This window comes from Triticum aestivum, chromosome 5A (assembly GCF_018294505.1).
Source record: "Triticum aestivum cultivar Chinese Spring chromosome 5A, IWGSC CS RefSeq v2.1, whole genome shotgun sequence".
NCBI lineage: Eukaryota > Viridiplantae > Streptophyta > Magnoliopsida > Poales > Poaceae > Triticum > Triticum aestivum.
The window spans coordinates 111,763,207-111,782,981 of record NC_057806.1 but is presented as its reverse complement, the minus strand read 5'-3'; the positions used below and the strand labels follow the sequence as shown (position 1 = coordinate 111,782,981).

Below are 19,775 nucleotides of genomic sequence, written 5' to 3'. Positions count from 1 at the left end.
TCTGCGACTGAAAAAAATGTATTTTTCGGTAACTGTTCTGTTTGTTTGTGACTGAAAATTGCATTATTCATTGACAATTTTTTGAACTTTCAGTACCGGTTTTTTGGCCATGCTGTCCTTTCTATTTTTGGTGGCCTGGCATATATGGCCACTTCCCTCACTTGCAATGCATTTCTTTACCAATCTGGACTAAATCACGTGCAAGCAAAATCTTTGGCTAGACTTGTCATTTCGTTCTTTCTATTTGTGGTTCGAATGACATATAGATTATATACCAGTTTTGTCATTACCATGTTTTGATCATTACTTGCCGTGATGATCAAACGCAACAAGCCTCAAATGTTGCTAAAGATGATTTATTTGATCGTGACGATCAAATCAGGCCGCACATCCAGAAATCCGACGGTCATGAATCCTTCCAGTCTCACCAGAAGACTCGTACACGAGAGAGGCGGGGACGAAGGTTCCGTGTCAAATCAGACGGCCTTCACAGCCAAGCAAAGAGCCAAAAAGCAAAACGCTCTCCACGTTGGCAGATTCCGCGTCTCGCTGTCCTGCCCTCGCCAACGGGGGCCCACCGCGCAGTCTCTCCGCCTCCACCCCAGCTCTCTATCTCTCTTTTCTCTCGCGCTCGACTGGCTCCCTACAAAGACGAGGCGAGGACGGCGGAAACCGCCTCCCAAAACCCGCACCCGCTGCCCCTCCGCCCCCTCCCATGTCGGGCCCGCGTCCCGCCGCCGCGCCGAACCCTAGCTCCGCGTCGCCCTCCCCGCCCCCTCCCCCGCCGGCCGCCGTCGCCAGGGTCGCGGCCAGGGTGCGCGAGGAGGGCGAGGTCTCCTCAGGCCCCTCCGACGACGAGGTGAGACCCGCGTCCCTGTCGCTGCCCGTCTTCCTCCCTTCCTCGGATCTAGCTGCTCGCGGCGCTCGGTGGAGTCGCGGGAAAGTAGTCGTAGCACTATAAGCAGCAGCTGCGCCTTTGACTAACCTTCCGTAGGGTTTGACTTGTGGATTGAGTAGCCGAGATGTTCTCTTCTGTACGATCGGTCTGTATTGATGGATGCGCGGACTGCCGCGTGCGGTCGTGTTAATCAAGCCCGCTGAGATCTAGCAGTAGGGCTTCGGGGGTGAGATAGATGCTGCCCACGATCTCATCACTTGGCTGTTGGAGCAAGGGGTAGGGTTTTGACACGAGCATGATGTGATGCGCCTCTGTGGGTTATGGTTGGAGCTGTCCTAAGTTCAACTGCTACTTAAGTGAAGCTGTACGTACAAATGATTAATGATTATTGACACGAGCATGATGTGATGCGCCTTTGGGGTTATGGTTGTAGCCGTCCTAAGATCTACTGCTATTTAATTGAAGCTGTATGTACAAATGATTGGTACCAGTTATGCATCACATCGCTAGCGACAACACCGCCTCTGCCGTTACGGTTTAGCAAGTTCCGGTACATAATTGAAGCTGTAAGAGCAATAACCGGTGTGAGTTGTGTGTTCTGTCGCTATTGCCAACTGGGTGAGTTATATTTGGGCAGGATATTGCTATAATTGAAGCTGTATAAGAGCAATAATCTGTGTGAGTTGCATGCTCTGTCGCTATTGCCAACTGGTTGAGTTAGATTTGGGCCGGATGGTACTATAAATTGACGATGCTTTGGGTCTTATGAGTTTCTCGGGTCTACCTATGTACGTATTTGCGTATTAATTGCCTTTTCTATGTAACATACTTTGTACTGCTCGCGCATTTATCACCTTCTCATGGAGCTTTGCGGCAGGCATTTATAGCTTAGCTGATTTGTTCAAATGCTGTGAGCAGGCTCTGCAATCTCAGCTGTTAGCTCTATCCAATGCTGGGAAATATGTGCAGGCTGCTGCTCAAGTGACGTTGGCAACTTTCCCTGGTAAAGGTAAAATCTATTGCAGTTATTTGATCTTCTTTGTATCGCTCATCTAGCGCCTTTGTTGTGTTCTTCAATTGTCCTGTGATTTCCTTTGCTGAAAGGATGCTTTCTTAAACTTTTCCCACTGTTTGCCTTGATTTACCAGGAGGTAGTAGTTTGAGTCTCTCAAATGTTCTTCCTCAGAAAACAGTTGCTCCAAGTTATAAGAAGACCTTGAGGGGGAATCAAGGGCAATTCAAACTTGGCACCAGTCGTAATCTTGCTTGGTTGAAACCTGTGCCAAGTGATAACTTGGTGATAAGTTTCTCTGATGATGATATTGAGACCGACCCTGGAATGTCAAAGCAAGTTGGAGGTAAAGGTAGCAAAGCCAGCACACAAGTTACACATAAACCTGGGATGAGTGTGCAAACTAGACTTATGAGAGAGGAAGCACCCCAACAAAAGATCCATGCTGCAAACATAGGATCCACGAAATGGTCTGCTAATGCACACACACTCAGAAACTCGGCGGCAGGTAGGGGCTCAGGTGCTACCTTTTCTAGAAGAGAGCCACCTATTCGTCAAGTTACACCTCTGAAGTCTTCCCAGAAGGATGGAACTGGTATGGGAGTAAAGTCAGCAGATGACAAGTTGGAAAGTTTGCGCCACAAAATTGCTGCTAGAGAAAATGAGTTAAAAGTTCAGAAAAGACCGATATCACCTGGTTTTGTGAAGGAAGCTGACTACTCCACTGATCAGACAAGGCCACCTTTGGAGAAGATAGGCTTTGAAGCTTCCAACAGTGGTCGGCATGCTCACCTTGACGGTCCATTTGGACATGATGGCAGACCAGTTAAAAGGCTGAAGCCCAATCAGCAGTGTTTCGATAACCAAGTAGGAGGTGATTTGGTAACACTGGTAACACCTGGAAGTTCATTGGGAAATGATAATGTACAATCTTCTGAAAGAAGGGATCACATTGAAAATGGAATCACCATGAACTGTAAAGGTAATGAGACAGAACATGCCATCACAACAGAATCCTCAGATCAAATGCATATTGGTGGTACTGCTAAGAACCTTCTGTCATCAAAAAGTCACCACATGGTTCTACAAGATGGTGGCAACCATGCCATGGTTGAATGTCATAGCAAGCTTGCAGGGCCACCATTTACTAGTGAGCAACCTATGGCTGAAGATACCAGTGCTTTGGTTCCCGTTACTTCTGTACCAGCAGGGGCCAATGTAGACAGGTCATCTCTTCATGCCAAGGACCATATTTTTTCTACCCAGGATTGGCAACAAGTAAAGCCTGTTGATACTTCAACTGTGTCAAATGAAAGGCTGCACTTGCAGCCTGGAATGGAGGTTGGTTCAGCATTACCATCCTCTTACTAATTATTCTATTCCTATTTCGTTTATGTTGTACTTCCGAATATACTAAAAGAGTTTGGTTCCATTTACTACTAGTTCCAAAGTCAGTCATCAGGTATTTCACATGCCCTCCATTAGGAAGTGGGAAAGCTGGAGTTAACGATTCCTCTATTTTCAAAATACTACCATTGTATAATGTGATACATGAGAATAGATACATTGACACTGAGACTACACTTCCGAATAATCAAGGGAACCCTGATCCATCACCAGCTTAATTCTTTTGCTTGCCACGAAGTTTGGAACCCGTTGTAGTTTGCTGGTTGGCACCTTTTTCCTTATCCTAGTAGCGATAGCTTAAGTTTTAGGTGATATTTATATCCTTTTTATTAAGGTTTCGTTCATAAGAAAATTTGACTAGATTTGTATCTCTCAGTGAGGAAAATGCTAATCTGTATGGTACATCTTTTTGCTCACTTGTCGCTCCTTCATGAATACTGGTTGTTTTTCGTTGCTTTGTTGGGCATACATCTAGTCAATTGATGAACTTTGTGGTAAATGCTTTGTAAAAAGGGTTAGCTAATGTTTTTCTGTCGCCCTTGCTTAAACCTGATGTCTGCAAGGTGCAGATATAAATCAAAATACCTTCTCTGAATTTCTCTAGAAGCTTCGGTCACTGAAATTCGATGCATTGCAGTTTCAGATGCTATAATTTGTTCTGCAATTGTCTGGAAATGCCTTTAAGTTTGTTTTCGTTTAATAATAATGCCTATGATGACAACTGTAATCTATATATGGCAACCAAACAGAAGAGTAACTTGTCAATGTGGGCTTCTTATTTTGTCAGAATGCTGATCTCTTAAACCGGAGCGGCCAGGTGGGTATAAGAGGCCAGAACACAACATTGCTCTCTCTGCTTGAGATGGAGGAACTCCAAGACAGGGAGTTGGAGGTTGCTCAGGAGCATAGGCGAAAATGTGAAGTTGAAGAAAGAGAAGCTCTCAGAGCATATCGCAAAGCACAAAAAGCTTTAATTGAGGCCAATGAAAGATGTACCATTCTTCGTGGAAAAAGAGAAGTTTGCTCTGCACAAGTCCATGGTTTGATTGCAGAGAATTCTTCTTTGGCGCAGTGTTCAAATATTCAGAATGCTGGACGTGGCTTTGTAATGCCGTCACTACTCAACTCTCAGTTCCATGCAGATCTTCAGATGCCTGAGATCTGTGGTGGTAGGTCTAGCAGTCCATACCAAGATGAACCTCCTCAACAGCCGGTGGATAAGCACGAGGCACGCTCACGCCATTGTGATGAGCTTGCTGCTGGCATTGCTGATCCAAAATTTGCGAGTACTGTCCATGATAACAGTGAACCTTCACATTACAGGGAAGAGGATCTCCTGTTCTCTTCTAAGCGGGCTAGATCAGAATGCACTTCAAATCTGGAGAATGAGGAAACTATACATGCATATTTGGAGGAAAACAGAGAGCCTTCTGGTGATAACGGTCAGGACTATGAACTTTTAGAAGCTTCTTTGAGGTCCAGATTGGTGCAAAAATTTGCAAGGAATCCACATCTGAATAACTCTGGAGAAGTCACTGAAGAGCATTTAGAAGTAACGGAACAAGGCAAACAACCTGCAAATGTTGAACTTCAGTTACAGGATGCTGATGAGATTATGACAAATCCTGAAGGTTCACATTTCTTAACTTACCCAAGTCATTTGTATTCGTATTATCTATGGTTGCCATATGCTCTCCATTTAATGATGACCTGCATATGCGGTGAAAGGTTGTCAATTGCTAGATATACCTTGCGGACATTTGTTGTTAAGTTAATCGATCAACTAGATAATGGTCAGGCAATCAGGTTATTAAAGTACCCACATGGTATGAATATGCTTTAGTACTCTTAATAAGAATGAGCTCTAAAGGATTTTGCCATTTTCTTTGTTGTGTTGTTGAGTAAGATTTGTTCTTTTGGCGCAGCATTTATGCATGAGAATTGAAAGAACTAACCGCTGGGCATGTTCTTGTACACCCACTAAAGATGTCATGCCTTTCTCTGGACTGCATGTATTCATGAATGATTGTTGAATTCATGTTTGGTACTTTATTGTGTAGGCACAGCGGAACTTGCAAATGATGGCGCTGATTGTGTTGAAAAGATGTCTGGACTATCTAATTCTAGTAATGCTCTTTCCATGGGCAACTGTGATCCTGAGGACAATATTTCCTCTCTTGGAGAATTATGCGCGCCATCAAGTGTGAATTCTCTCATTTTTCCTTCTTCAGCGCCACTAAATGCTGCTAAACACATCAAGTGGGTAGTCCATGGCTTCTGTAAAAATGATTCTATAACCAGCAATGTAGCATCTGATGCAATGGTAAGTGGACAGTATATGATACAAGACCGCGTTGAAGAGAATTTGAAGATGGTCTCAACAGCTACAAAGGATAAGGACATGGTGCACAGTGGGATTGATCCCTTCTGGCCCTTCTGCATGTTTGAGCTCCGAGGAAAGTGCAATGACGAAGAGTGTCAATGGCAGCATATTGAGAATCATGCTTGGAGAAAGTCAAATCACACAAAACATGCCATGTCTTCTGTTTCAGGTTGTTTTATGTGCAACCAGTATATCCTGTTAATTACTTAATTTTAATGTATATCTGTTTGCCTTACATATGCATTGTGCTTGGTGAAGGTTTGTCATTGATACCTGGAACTAATATATGTAGGTCGGAGTCCTTATGATCTGTTTCAGCATATTCTGCCAGTGCCAACATATCGTGTTGGTTCAAATCTTATTAGAGCCGATCTGAACTTAATGCAGTCGGTGCTGGCTAGCAGTATATGGCAATATTGGCAAAGGGGGTTTTGCGCTTCCTTTCCTTTACCTTTGTCAGTTCAGAGAGTTCTTCCATCAGATGCACCATTCTTACAAGCTGGTGATGGTTCGATTGCAGATTTTGATAGGAACAGACAGCTATCAAATTTGCGAATGCTGGATGGTAGGAAGGTGGGTGCCAGTAGAATCTGTTGTTCACCATTATCATCACATCAGCGGAAGTGGCATATATATCAGTATCTGGTTCTCCACACTGTTCTTATTCTTACGAGTGTGCTGCTTTGCCTGTTCTCATTTCCATACAGAATATCTGGAATTAGCTCAAAAAGTTTACAGTTGGAATGCTTTTATGCTCCTAGTGGACAAAAAATAATAATTCAACTTGTTATTGACGATATTTAATCTATTCACATGCATTTCCTTTTCATATTTAATGTTTTAACATTTTTAGTTCCACACTTCCATTTACTAGTTCATTGCTTTCTGATCTGCTTATATTTTGATTAGTTTTATTTAACCTTTTGTTCTGTAGAATAAGATTGTACATGGATCTGTTGATGTTGAGCTTTTCTTAGAGGCTGCACTTGGTTTATATTGTGGGAAAGTAAACAAACCTGACAGGCTCAAGGTGATCTTTGTATTGCTTACTGCTTAGGGACATGTTACACATTCTAACATGGGTTCGATTTATCGACTTTCAGTTATTCAGCTTAGCTCTAATCTCGAACATGCATTCTACAGGCTCTTTTACTTCTAGCACGTTCCATTGAGGCTGATCCAAGCACAGTTATTCTGTGGGTGTTTTATCTTCATATTTACTATCAAAAGGATGAAGGTCTTGGGAAAGATGACATGTTTTCCCATGCGGTACACTGTTTCTCAACCTTTGCCATTTAAATTCGTTACATGAGACAAAATTATCATAGTAGGATCCATGAGCTACAGGTGCCTGTTAGTATTGGCTAGGTTGCATTTCTATTTTATCTACACGGGTGGTTCACCTTAGAGGTGCAAAACTAGTTTGTTGTTTCTTTTGAACAATTTTTTATTCTATCTGTAACTAAAGCCATTTATACTAGGTTCATTGGGCCCTCTCGTGTGACAAAAACACAAGTTCTTGTGTTGACCAAATCAAAACTTTGTTATGGTATATTAGGCATTGAGTCCATATTTACATCCAATCTGTGCATGTTTGCTTCAGTTTCGTATCATCTGGTACCTAATATTATGTGTTTTTCCTTTTAGGTGCAACACAATGTTTACTCCTACGAATTATGGCTCATGTATATTAATAGTAGGTTGCGCTTTGATGACCGATTGGATGCTTATAACGATGCTCTGAGTATGCTCTGCCAAATGCCAGCTGATGCTGACAATGAATTGAAAGATAGGAGTGCCTTCATCCTAGATATTTTCTTACAGATGATTTACTTCCTGTGCATGTCTGGAAATGTAGATAAGGCTATTTCTAGGATATATGGGATTCTACCTGCTGCAACCGCTGACTGCTCTGGCGAGAAGTTACTTTCGGATGCCATATCTTGCTTGACCGTGTCTGACAGATGCATATTTTGGATTTCATGCCTGTACATCTCAATTTATAGGAAGCTTCCAGAGGAAATTTGCGATCAGCTAGAATTTCCAAAAGATATACCTCGCATGTTAGTATGGCATCCTATTGAACTTAGGGTAGACAACAGACGTCAGGTTACAGAACTATTGAAACATGTTGCTGATAAGATGTCTCTAGATATTAACGAGACTGTTAAAAATGGGGATCCGTCTTACCTGAAATTGTCACAATTCCTCGCTGTTAACCACATTAGTTGTTTAGCTGCTCTTGAAGGCTTGCAATCTTCTGTTGATATGCTGATGAAGTATATGAAGGAGTACCCAATGTGCCCCAATATTCTTCTTTTCGCAGCTCGGATATGTCAAAAGTATGGTACATGTCCTGGTCTGAAAGGGTTTGATGAGTTGCTCATGGATTGGCCTAAAGAGGTGCAAGGAGTTCAGTTTCTGTGGAATCAGTATGCTGAGCATGCTTTGGCAGATAATAGTGAGTTAGCTGAGAAGATTCTGGCTCGCTGGTTTGAAGAATATGGAAAAGATGGTGATCTCCATTCTAGTGCTGCTGTTTGTATGGCGGAAGTTGGTAATGAAGTGTCCGAACAACCATCACTAGCCTATACACAAGAAGTTTGTTCTGGTCCATCTGCATCTGAAGATCAGGTCTATTGGTTGTTAAACCTCTCACTGTACAGGATGCTAGAGAACAACCTACAGGAAGCACAAGTTGCTGTGAACAAAGCATTGAAGTTGGCCCGAGGGGAGAGCTATGAGCACTGTTTAAGGGAGCATGCTGCAATTAACATGCTAGAGAGACCATCTTGTACAGACACTCAAGCTCGAGCTACCTTAAATCTGATCAGTGGTTATCTTGCAGACCTTCGGAACTTACCTGTGAAGGAACTGCTGTCTCGAAGGTTTATCCAAAATGTTAAGAAGCATAAGCTTAGGCAGTTGATAGATGACACTATAGGTCCAGCTTCTGCAGATTCTTCAGTGATAAACTCAACCCTTGAGGTGTGCTATGGCCAGTCCCTCCTTCCAGAAAAAATAGGCGGAGTAAAATACCTTGTGGATTTTGTTGAATCAGTTATGGAGGTTCTTCCTGCAAACTACCGCCTAGCTCTGGCAGTTGGCACATTTGTGGTTAAACATTACAAGGGCGCTGACCCTACCTCGATGGGTACCAGGTTCTGGGCAAGTTCTGTTCTGATCAATGCCATTTTCCGTGCTGTACCCGTCGCACCAGAATCAGTATGGATAGAAGGTGCCAATCTCCTGGAGAAACTGCAGGCTGCTGAGACGGTGAAGCGGTTCCACCAGCAGGCAACATCAGTGTACCCCTTCTCATTCAAGCTGTGGCATGCTTACTTGACTGCCTGCAAGGCCAGTGGAAGCAACACGGATAGCATCACAGAAGCCGCTAGGCAACGAGGCATCGAGCTGAATGTAATGCCACCCTAGTTTTGCCCCTTTGATCTGAAGCTGTGGAATTATCCAGGTGGAAGCTGTAGTTTAGTGTTGTGCTTACTGGAAGTGACGTAGATACGTGGAATCGGTGGTGGGATTGACAACCAGGTGGAGGCTGTAGCTAGTGTTGTCTGTTTACTGCAAGGGACATGGCATATATGGAGATGATGTTGGTGGTGATGATGACGATGGAGATGGTTTTCTTTTTGTTTGGGCAGGCAACTTCATGGCGATGAGACCAGATCCGGTTGGCAGGTTGATGATGAAGGATACCAGGCACATATATATGGGTTTACTGGCTTGCTTACCCACCCTACACAGAGGGGCGTTTCTTTCTGGCCGACTTGAGAACGATGTTGAAGGCAGATTTCTGTCTTAAAGTTTTAGTCTTAGCTTCCGCTGTTGATGTGTATGACCCATAACTGTTGTTTTAAATCGCCATCGTCGATGGATATGAATGAGAATTTTTGTTTATTGCTGCCGTGTGCTTTTTATTCGCAGTTTCAGCATGTTACCTATTCTGTAATCTGTATTACTCATCATGACCTGTGATTTGAAGAGAGATAATGCCTTATATTTACCCTGTTCTGAGTTCCTCCGCTCCTGGAGAGTGGCATGGAGCGAGCAGCAGTTGAAAATCGCAGATCCTCGGGAACGGAGTGAGCAACGATAAGCACGAAGGAGTTCATCAAATTTACGGAAGGCTGCCACCAATAAGTGAAGCTTACCGGTTCGTTTTAGCGTTTCTATATGGACATTCTATTGAATCAATATAAAGTTGGGCAAGAACTCTCAAAAAGAAAAAACCATCGATCAAGGAGCGCGAACTCGCTGGGAGGAGCCGGATCGTGGATCGTGGGATTTCACGGAGCTGGTGGATTACCGAATAGACTCCTTATCCTCGTAACTGATTGCTTCAGATATACTCCCTCTTTCCCGAGTTATAAGATGGTCTGACATTTTTTTTGATTTTGATGTATAAAGACACGTTTTAATTTAATGTGTTTGCTTGCTTATTTTAGTTTGTATATAGGGGCTGAAACTGGGGAGCCGGTTGGATAGTAAATTTGGTATGTATAGTCTGTTGAAATTATGTGTCCTGCAATTATATTCAAATTACTAGAAATTACTAATATTCGAAATACATCATTGTGGAATTATACATGTATTAATGCATGGAATTACTTTACATGATTATCATGAAATTATCACTTGTTGGAATGTATTTAAGTTGTATGCTTAAGGAAGCTGGTCGATTATCAGTGGAATACAATATACTATTTATTTTGGAAAGATTACCCGGATACAGTGATAATCGGAAGGAGCTAGATCATATAGTTAGATAACACCATTAATGTTGATATACATAATTAGAGAAATTTACATTTTATTATGACATGTTGCTCACAAACGTGTGCTTCGGGGACACAACGGGTAGAATCCATTAACAGACAAATTTGATCGTGGTTGATAATTTGATCTGGACTCTATCCCGGAAACAGGTAGAATAATAAAACACCTGAAAGTGAAGTCTATAAATAGGTCACTACCCTCTAGCCTCAATATGCATTGTAAGCGGCATCACGAAAAAGTCAGAGGAATTAGAGGCTAGACCGAATAGCACACAAATTCTAACATTGGTATCGAGGCTAGGTTTTGGCTATCGGCGGTCGCTGCTAACCCTAATCCGCAACTACGAACTCCGCCGCATCGGGGCCTATCCGTACGAATCACTTGCCATCGCGTGTGATTGATTTTCATGGGAATCTCTAGTACGCCAAACTGATCGGTGCTGAGGGCGGCGCTTCTGTTGCGCCGCACGTCCCCACGCCAGCCAGCGGCGCTCTATCCGTCCACGACCACCGACCCCTGCTGGCTGCTGGCTCCATGTTCACGTGCTCCTGTATTGTTGTGATAATTGTCTGCTCGGGCTTGCACGGAAGACGGAATTGATGGATCCGGAAGGAAAATTGGATTTACAGGTTGTTTGTGGCCGCATGGATCGAGGAATGTCAGTAAAGTTTGCACGCCTCCATGATTCATCTTCGCATCAATCTATGGGAAAATCAGCTTCCGCTGCTACTAATCACATTGACCGAGACGCGCGCACACTCGGCTAGCGAACTCGCTGGAGGAAAAGTAATGCGCATGCATGGAGGATCACATGCAAAGCAATTTTTTACTAACTCAGTTTGCCACGTAGTATGTGGAAGAGACTCATATGGATCTAACTACGGTCCACGGATGAACTATTACTCCAGGAGGTAGACAATTTCTTGATTGGATCATGGCAGTACAATTTCTTGGTTGGATTATATGTGATAAAGATGCTACCAAGATGGTGGTCTTCTGCAGAGCTACATGACCCAGCGTTCGTGTGTTCTCCACAAGTGCTGCCCTGATCCGTGTGTTTCTCAGATTGATGTCCGCAGGCTAATTTTGTTTTATGCATCGACCGAGTTGATGTTTCCATCTCTCCGCAACATCCCTTGCACGCACGGACGGGAATTTAATCAAGTTGCAGCTATCAATCTCTCAAGGAGGAATTAATTTTCGTGCGTGAAATCAGCATGTGGATTTTTTTATTGGTCTATTGACTTGCACGGACCGGAAAAGTTACATTAAAATGCCACTGTTAAGAAAAAAAAGGAATTAGACAATATGACACTTGGAATATGGATACCAACTGGTTTGCACAATCTTTCCATGATCATTTTATTGTTCTGTGACTGCTGAATATAAGAGTACGGATTTTGTGGAAAATTATGTGCAATCTGGAATATATTCTTGGTGGAACATGTCTCAGGCTATTTTTGGGAAGTGCAAATCATTGCTGTCCTAAACTCTACGCCAAATTGTTTGGAATAATTTTATATACACTTGTCAGCTTGATTGGTTATTCAATATATGCTATATTGGATATTATTTGCTCTATGGAGGAAGATAGAAACTCTCTGAGGGAAGGATCTAGCCAAATTTTATTGGTTACACCTCAAAGAGGAAGATATTTTTTTTTAAATACAATTAGGCAAAGTGGAAGGTATGTCTATAATTTGTATGCACGGGATTTTTCATGTATCATATACTTCCATGCAAACAATTCCAAGGAAATGATAAAGTTAATAAACTTGGAATTGGAAAGTATGCCCTCAAACTCCGCTGTGGAGGAAAATTATTATTGATGGATACACTAGTATACTAATCTTGCATGAGAAGGAATTCAAACCGTGTCTATTATGACAATTACTTATTTATGATGGAAGATGGGTACCACTTCATGGGAAATTAAGGAAATTTACTCTCACTTAACGGTATGCACATTGTTAATATTTGCATTAAATATGAATCTGTCACTACTTTTTCAAATAGTTGGATTGTGGATTGAAGCTTCTATGTATTATATTGCTGGAATACAATAGCAATTTTATTGACTCGCTAACAATACCAAAGGAAATTATATATATTGTGTGGTTTGTCATTGCCGCTAAATATTATACACTTTGGAATTGGAAATTTTACCATGAAACTCCATGGTGGAGGAAGAGTATTATTGTTATAGGAAAAACTATATGCAACTTCAGTGTGAATAGATTTAATTTATGGTTCTATCTTGGAACCCATTCTTTAAAAGGAAATACTATTTGGAAAAGCAAGAGTGGAAATATTGGTCAATGATAAAATTAGTGCATTACCGAAATTCACACGATGGTCTATTCTTTCTTGATGGTCCATTGGAAGTTAGCAACCCAAATTGTTATTTGGGGAAGATAACTCCATGGAGAGGAATGTTGATAATGGAACACATGCTTGGAATTTGTTATTTTTGTTATGGACGACTTGGTCACATATAATGGAATCAAATCGAGTAACTTACTAATTCCGGAGTTCAAAACTTTAGTGGGAGGAATTTGGTTTTCTGAAGCACCTATATAATGGGTATTTGACTTGCACGCCTTTTCTTAAGGTAGAGAGAGATAAAAAAAACTTAAGATTTTTTTATATGCTTATGGTAAAAAAAAATTTGGACACTCCCACTAGAGGTCAGATTGTTTATTTCATTTCACTCATCGATGATTGCACTTCATATGGTTACATGTTTACCTTTTCATTATACAAGACAAAAGGTTTTATTGTGTTGCTCACATGTTGTAGTGAAGTGGAAAATCAGTTAATTAAAGTATATCAAAGTCTTAACAACTGATTGAAGGGGGAAGTACACTTCAGGAATATATCAATTTAATATGTAAACAGCATGGAACTACATTCCCCATTCTGATATACCATATATTTCACAATTGAGTGGAGGAATAGAATATCTTTGATACTCCCTTGTTATTTCTTTTGAAGAAATATTACATATTGCGTTTATATAATTTTTCATCTAGCACACACCAGGAATTTATTAATTGTTATTCTAGTGGATCAAAGGTATGTTTTTGATATGGAAAAGGAAAACTGGTGGAAAGTGGAAGCCTATATTATTATGAATAATGGTGGAATTATTGGCAATTATACTAGAACATAATCTTGACATCAAAGGAAACTACAAGTGAAACTTCCGATACTAACATGCTTAGGATAAGTGGGAGGAATTAGTTTGGAATATTATGTTTGGATAATTGTTATGTGTTGTTGGGGGATGTCACTCTAAATTTTAGAGGAATCACTAGATTCTCCCAAGAAAGTTTTTTTTCATCAGTGTCAACTATGGGTGGAAGAATTGTGGGAAGGAATAAACTCAAATGAGGAAGATCATAGTTTGGGAACTTATAATATCATACCAAATAATCGCAAGCCTATTGTCTGGAAGAGAACTTTCTTTTTGTAAGGAAATTTGGCTCATTGGAATATTATAATGTCACTCTTGTTATTTGATTTTTCACACAAAGGAAAATATACTTTGTGGAACTCTCTCTCCTGGAATTTTGGGAAAGAGGCACTAAAGACATTGTTTGCTAATTGAATATATGCATGTTCATGTTTTAACTTTCATATGAAAGGAACGTTTGAAGCTTCCGATGTTTTAGGAGTGGAACTACATAGGGTATGTTTTGAAACGTTTCCTATGGAAAATTTGCAAACTTATTAAAGTACCTAGACCAAACTCAGTGAGGAAATATGTTTGAACTCCTGAGGACAAAGGGATAATAATGGTGTTGAAATTTACTGTATCTTCGTTATACAATCATACCTTAGCTTCCGGAATTTATGCTGCATTCAAGCAGTGGAAGGAAAGACGAGCAGCTAAGGGAATCTCTCACATCATATATGATTGTGGAAACTGCATCACAACCTGCCGCTTGTTCTGAAATTTATATTAAAGGTAAACACATTGAGAAAGCCATTATTGTATCTACAAGATGAGAAACAAGTCCAGGTACACATATGCAATTTATTTTGTAATACTAATAAGGTGCAGGTTCACTGACACAAGTCAGGAATTTATTTCAAAACATAAGTTACTTATGGAACTTCATTTACTTAAAGGATTTAATATTTATGTGGTTTTGAAAACTCTATTCAACAAGGTTATCATCTATTTGACTCGATGTGGAATTAATCATATTATTGATATATGTGATGGAAAATAATTGATGTGGAAATTCACTTGAGGAAGCAAAATACTCAAGGTGCCTACAAAGGTGGAATTACACTCGAGGAAATAATACTCGAGGCGCCGAGGACAGCTATGCTGGAATAATTAGGCGAAAACTAAAGGTCTTCAGTGATCTTAGGTGTCACAACAAGGAAACATATTGAAGGAAAGTATCACCATATATATATATATATATATATATATATATATTTGCGGGTTTTCAACGTAGTGTTAATATGATTGTTGATTCCTTGACCAAGCCTCTTAGTCAGGAGGTATTTGGAAAGCATGTTAAGGCTATGAGTTTACGAATATTTGAATGATCGTTTGGGACAAGTGGGAGATGTTGGAATTATGTATCCCGCAACTATATTCAAATTACTAGAAATTACTAATATTCGGAACACATCATTGTTGAATTATACATGTATTAATGCATGGAATTACTTTACATGATTATCATGGAATTATCATTTGTTGGAATGTACTTAAGTTGTATGCTTAAGGAAGCTGGTCGATTATCAGTGGAATACAATATACTATTTATTTTGGAAAGACTACCCGGATACAGTGATAATCGGAAGGAGCTAGATCATATAGTTAGATAACAGCACTAATGTTGATCTACATAACTAGAGGAATTTACACTCTATTATGACGCGTTGCTTACAAACGTGTGCTTCGGGGACACAACGGGTAGAATCCATTATCAGACAAATTTGATCGTGGTTGGTAATTTGATCTGGACTCTATCTCGGAAACAAGTAGAATAATAAAACACCTGGAAGTGGAGTCTATAAATAGGTCCCTACCCTCTAGCCTCAATATGCATTATGAGCGGCACCACGGAGCAAAGGAATTAGAGGGTAGACCGAATAGCACATAAATTCTAACATAGTCCAGTCTGAACAAGTAGGAATGGAATGAGGGAGCCCCTTGGAAGTGCCGTTAGGTTGTTCTATCAGGTCAAGCATCAAGGACACCATACAAAATCACCGAGAGGCAAGGTCAAAAGAAGAAGAAATATAATGGATGAGTGATGAGAAAAGGTTGAATGCGTCCAAGCGCTTTGTTGAACGACCATTAAACCTGTATATACGCTGGTGACTTCGTCTTGTGCAACCATTTGGTGCACGGCTCGGTCAAAGCCGTGCACATCATGCACCAACTTAGCTCTCTAATTTCTTGAACGCTGCTACACAGCCGACGCATTTTGGACGATTTTGAGACGATGCAGCACATCAGGACATCCAATGCCTAGTCCAAAAGTGAACATCACCGTCGAGTCCTCCCATCGTCCAAAATTCGGCTGGAAAATGTTGTTCATAAAGTAATTTCGTAATTTCTTTCTTGTGCTATATCATGCACTAACTTAACTTTGTGCGTTCCTGTGGTGACCACTTCAAATTTGACCGTGACAACTGACTAATCCACTAGTAAGATTTTGGAGACCCAATATAAAGACGAGCTCAGCTACACGCAGTCTCTAGCCCATGTATGACAAAAATAATACTCCCTCCATCCCAAAAAACTTATCTTAAATTTATTTAGGTACAAATGTATCTAAACATGTTTTAATGTTAAATACATCCATATCTAGATAAATTAGGGCGGCTGCGTCCATGAAACTATGAGATAGAGCTGACGGCCGCGGGGCTGCTAGTGCGGCTGCGTCAAGGAACAATGAGACCTAGCGAAGGGCAGCCGGGCTGCTGGGGCGGCTGCGTCCAAACAATGACGAACAGTTCTGATATGGGGCTTGAAATTGATGCTATGAATCATTACAGTTATAACATCACAAGAAAGGACAAATCTACCCTAACAGCCAATTACCAACATATCCTAGAGAGAGAAAAATTAGGAATCAATAATGACCATTGAATCAATTATATACTACCCATCATTTTCAGTAGTATGATATACTATAAAAAGTCTCAACATTTTTAGGACGGAGGTAATATAGTAGTATTATCTTTTTTCTGCGAGTGAGTAGTAGGAAGCGGATTAGGAGCACTCGGGTGCTCCACCCCCTATATTAAAAAATAATTTAATAATTCAAAAAAAATTCAAAAAATCTTGGATATATTTTTGAACCAAATATGACTAGGTATTGTACTCATATAAAAAGTTTGGCCAAGGAATGATTCTTGTTGACTTCAAGGCAAAAAACAAATTTATAACGATAATATAGCATGAATAGTACTTGCATCTAGCATTTTTTTGGGAAATCTTTGATCCCGGATACAATAAAAGTCATTCCCTATTTAATCTTTTTATATGAGTACAATGCTTGGTCATGTTTGATTCCATAAAAAGTTTGAGGATTTTTTGACTTACTAAATTATTTTTGAATATAGGGGGGCGTAGCACCCAAGAACTCCTATGTATTTTCGGTGAGTAGTAGTAGTAAGCTAGTAGTAATAATAAATGGAATACCCGGCAGGCGTGAAATGTCCATGGGCTATATACATCTCCCCTTTGTTTTCTAGTGCTCAAGCTTTCTCCTTGGCAAACACCAAGCGATGGGCTCCCGCCGTCGTCGCAGTCTCACCACCTTAGTCCTGGTGCTCCTCTGCCTCTACCATGCGCCGCGCATGGCCCTGTCGCTCTCCTTCAACCTCAACTTCTCGGACCCCGGCGTCCCCAACCGCGGCGCGTCCATCAACTTCGCCGGCCAAGCGTTCCTCAGCTCCTCCACCCTCGAGCTGACGACCAACACAAGCGATGCACACATCCAGTACAGTACCAGCCGGGCGTCGTACGTGCACAAAGTGCCGCTGTGGAACAGCGCCACCGGCGAGACGGCTAGCTTCACCACCACCTTCTCCTTCCGGATCACCCCGGACAGGGACAGCCCGTCCGACGCCGGCGACGGGATGGCCTTCTTCCTCGGCCATTTCCCTTCGGTGATCCCGGCCAAGAGCGAGGGCGGCAGCCTCGGCCTCCTCCCGGCCCTCACCAACGGGACGGGCTACACCCGGATCGTCGCCGTCGAGTTCGACACGTTCCTCAACCCGCAGAACGCCGACGTGAACGGGAACCACGTCGGCATCGACGTCAACTCCGTCAACTCCACGGCGTCCACGGACACGACGACCATCCCGGGCAGGAACCTCACGTCCTCGCACGTTATGACCGCCACTGTCAAGTACCACAATGGGTCCAAGTTGCTGGCAGTTGATCTCCTGATCGACGACGCCATGTACCAGGTCAATGCAACCATTGACCTGAGAAGGTATCTGCCGGAGGAGGTTGCCATCGGCTTCTCGGCGGCGACTGGCTGGGCCGCCGAGCTGCACCAGATACTGTCATGGTCATTCAGTTCCACTCTGCAGCTGGAATCCCAATTGGAATCCAACACGGAAGCGCCTCCGCCGTCTCAACTTCCTCCTCCGACCAGCAACAAGCACAAAATGTTAGTAGTAACCCTGCTGTCCGTACTAGTTCCGCTGCTATTTCTGCTGGCATGCGTGGCCATGGTAACGCTATGGCGGCGACACGAGAAAAGAAGATCAAAAAGAGCAAACGGGGACAGCAGCAGTGACAGCGACGACGAAGAACATTGTGTGGACAGAGCTGGCCTCGAGAGAGGTGTTGCCGCCGGTGGCCCCAAACGGTACACGTACCACGAGCTCGTCGCTGCAACGAGCAACTTCGCGGAGGAGGAGAAGCTCGGGCGAGGCGGCTTCGGCAGCGTGTACCGAGGTAACCTCACGCTCGCCGTCGCCGGCGGTGACCAAGAGCGTCGCGCGGTGGCGGTAAAGGTGCTGTCGGCAGAGTCGTCGGCGCAGGGGAGGAAGGAGTTCGAGGCAGAGGTGAGGATCATCAGCAGGCTGAAGCATCGCAACCTCGTGCAGCTGCTGGGCTGGTGCGACAGCCGCAAGGGGCTGCTGCTCGTCTACGAGCTGGTCGCCGAGGGCAGCCTTGACAGGCATCTCTACAGCAAAGACAGGTTCCTGACATGGCCGCAGAGGTACAAGATCATCCTCGGCCTGGGATCGGCGCTGCGCTACCTCCACGGAGAGTGGGAGCAGAGCGTCGTCCACGGCGACATCAAGCCGAGCAACATCATGCTCGACGCCTCGCACTGCACCAAGCTGGGGGACTTCGGCCTGGCCCGGCTCGTGGACCACGGCGCGGGATTGCTGCAGACCACCAAGGCCGTGCTCGGCACCGCCGGGTACATCGACCCGGAGTTCGTCAACACGCGCCGGCCCAGCACCGAGTCCGACGTGTATAGCTTCGGCGTCGTCCTCCTGGAGATCGTCTCCGGCCGGCGGCCCGTGGTTGAGACCGCGGAGATATCCTTCACGCTGCTCAGGTGGGTGTGGAGCCTGTACGGCAGGGACGCGGTCCTTGACGCGGCGGATGAGCGGCTGAGGGGCGACGAGGCCGACGAGTGGTGGATGGAGCGGGTGCTCGTCGTCGGGCTCTGGTGCGCGCACCCGGAGCGGAGCGAGCGGCCGTCTGTCGCGCAGGCCATGAGTATCCTTCAGTCCGAGGAGGCGAGGCTGCCGGCGCTCCCCCTGCATGTGTACAGGACCGTGCCGGATCTTGCGTCATCCGGCCGGCACGGGGCGTTCTCCCCCGACGGCACCGATCGCGTCGGCTCTTCTTTGGTCAACACCGGCGACGCCACTCTTTCTTCCGACTCGTCCCCGATCGCGTTGCTACGACGTTCCAAGGATCTAGCTAATTGATTGATTTCCTGTTGCGTTGACCCGCGACGCCACAGTTATTTTGAAGGATTGAGCGCTGCCTTGATACTGCATCGAGCAGAGTGATTCATGGTTGGATTAATCTGGTTTGTGATTTCGCTGTATTAATTTCTCTGGTCGATCTTGTATGTACCGGGATGCTCTATCTCTACGTACGTCAAAATTAGATTAGAGGTCACACGTTGATGTCCCTTTTCCATGGACTTTGCCAGGTACTGTCGGGTGTATATGTGGGCCGTGCCAGGTACTGTCGGGTGTATATGTTGTGTATTGGGCTTTGTAGATAGGACGGGACCCACATGATTAACGGACATGTGAAT

The 19,775-nt window shown here is 43.3% G+C and overlaps 2 protein-coding genes across 3 annotated transcripts; both read left to right on the top strand.

Annotated features, from left to right (window-relative positions):
• The first annotated feature begins 587 nt into the window (after positions 1-587).
• On the top strand, positions 588-9,615 carry LOC123102533 (uncharacterized). Of its 2 annotated transcripts, XM_044523921.1 has the most exons (9): positions 588-859; positions 1,817-1,907; positions 2,047-3,251; positions 4,105-4,948; positions 5,378-5,869; positions 5,993-6,273; positions 6,635-6,730; positions 6,844-6,969; positions 7,348-9,615. In XM_044523921.1, exons 1-9 carry the CDS (start codon positions 716-718, stop codon positions 9,133-9,135), a joined length of 5,067 nt encoding a protein of 1,688 aa, XP_044379856.1. In that variant the 5' UTR covers positions 588-715; the 3' UTR covers positions 9,136-9,615. The 2 variants fall into 2 exon arrangements, with proteins under 2 accessions (XP_044379856.1, XP_044379857.1); XM_044523922.1 differs by lacking the exon at positions 6,635-6,730.
• Positions 9,616-17,108: 7,493 nt separating this feature from the next.
• LOC123106679 (L-type lectin-domain containing receptor kinase IX.1-like) lies at positions 17,109-19,519 on the top strand. Its single transcript, XM_044528772.1, has one exon. It carries the CDS (start codon positions 17,260-17,262, stop codon positions 19,435-19,437), a length of 2,178 nt encoding a protein of 725 aa, XP_044384707.1. The 5' UTR covers positions 17,109-17,259; the 3' UTR covers positions 19,438-19,519.
• The last annotated feature ends 256 nt before the right edge of the window (positions 19,520-19,775 follow it).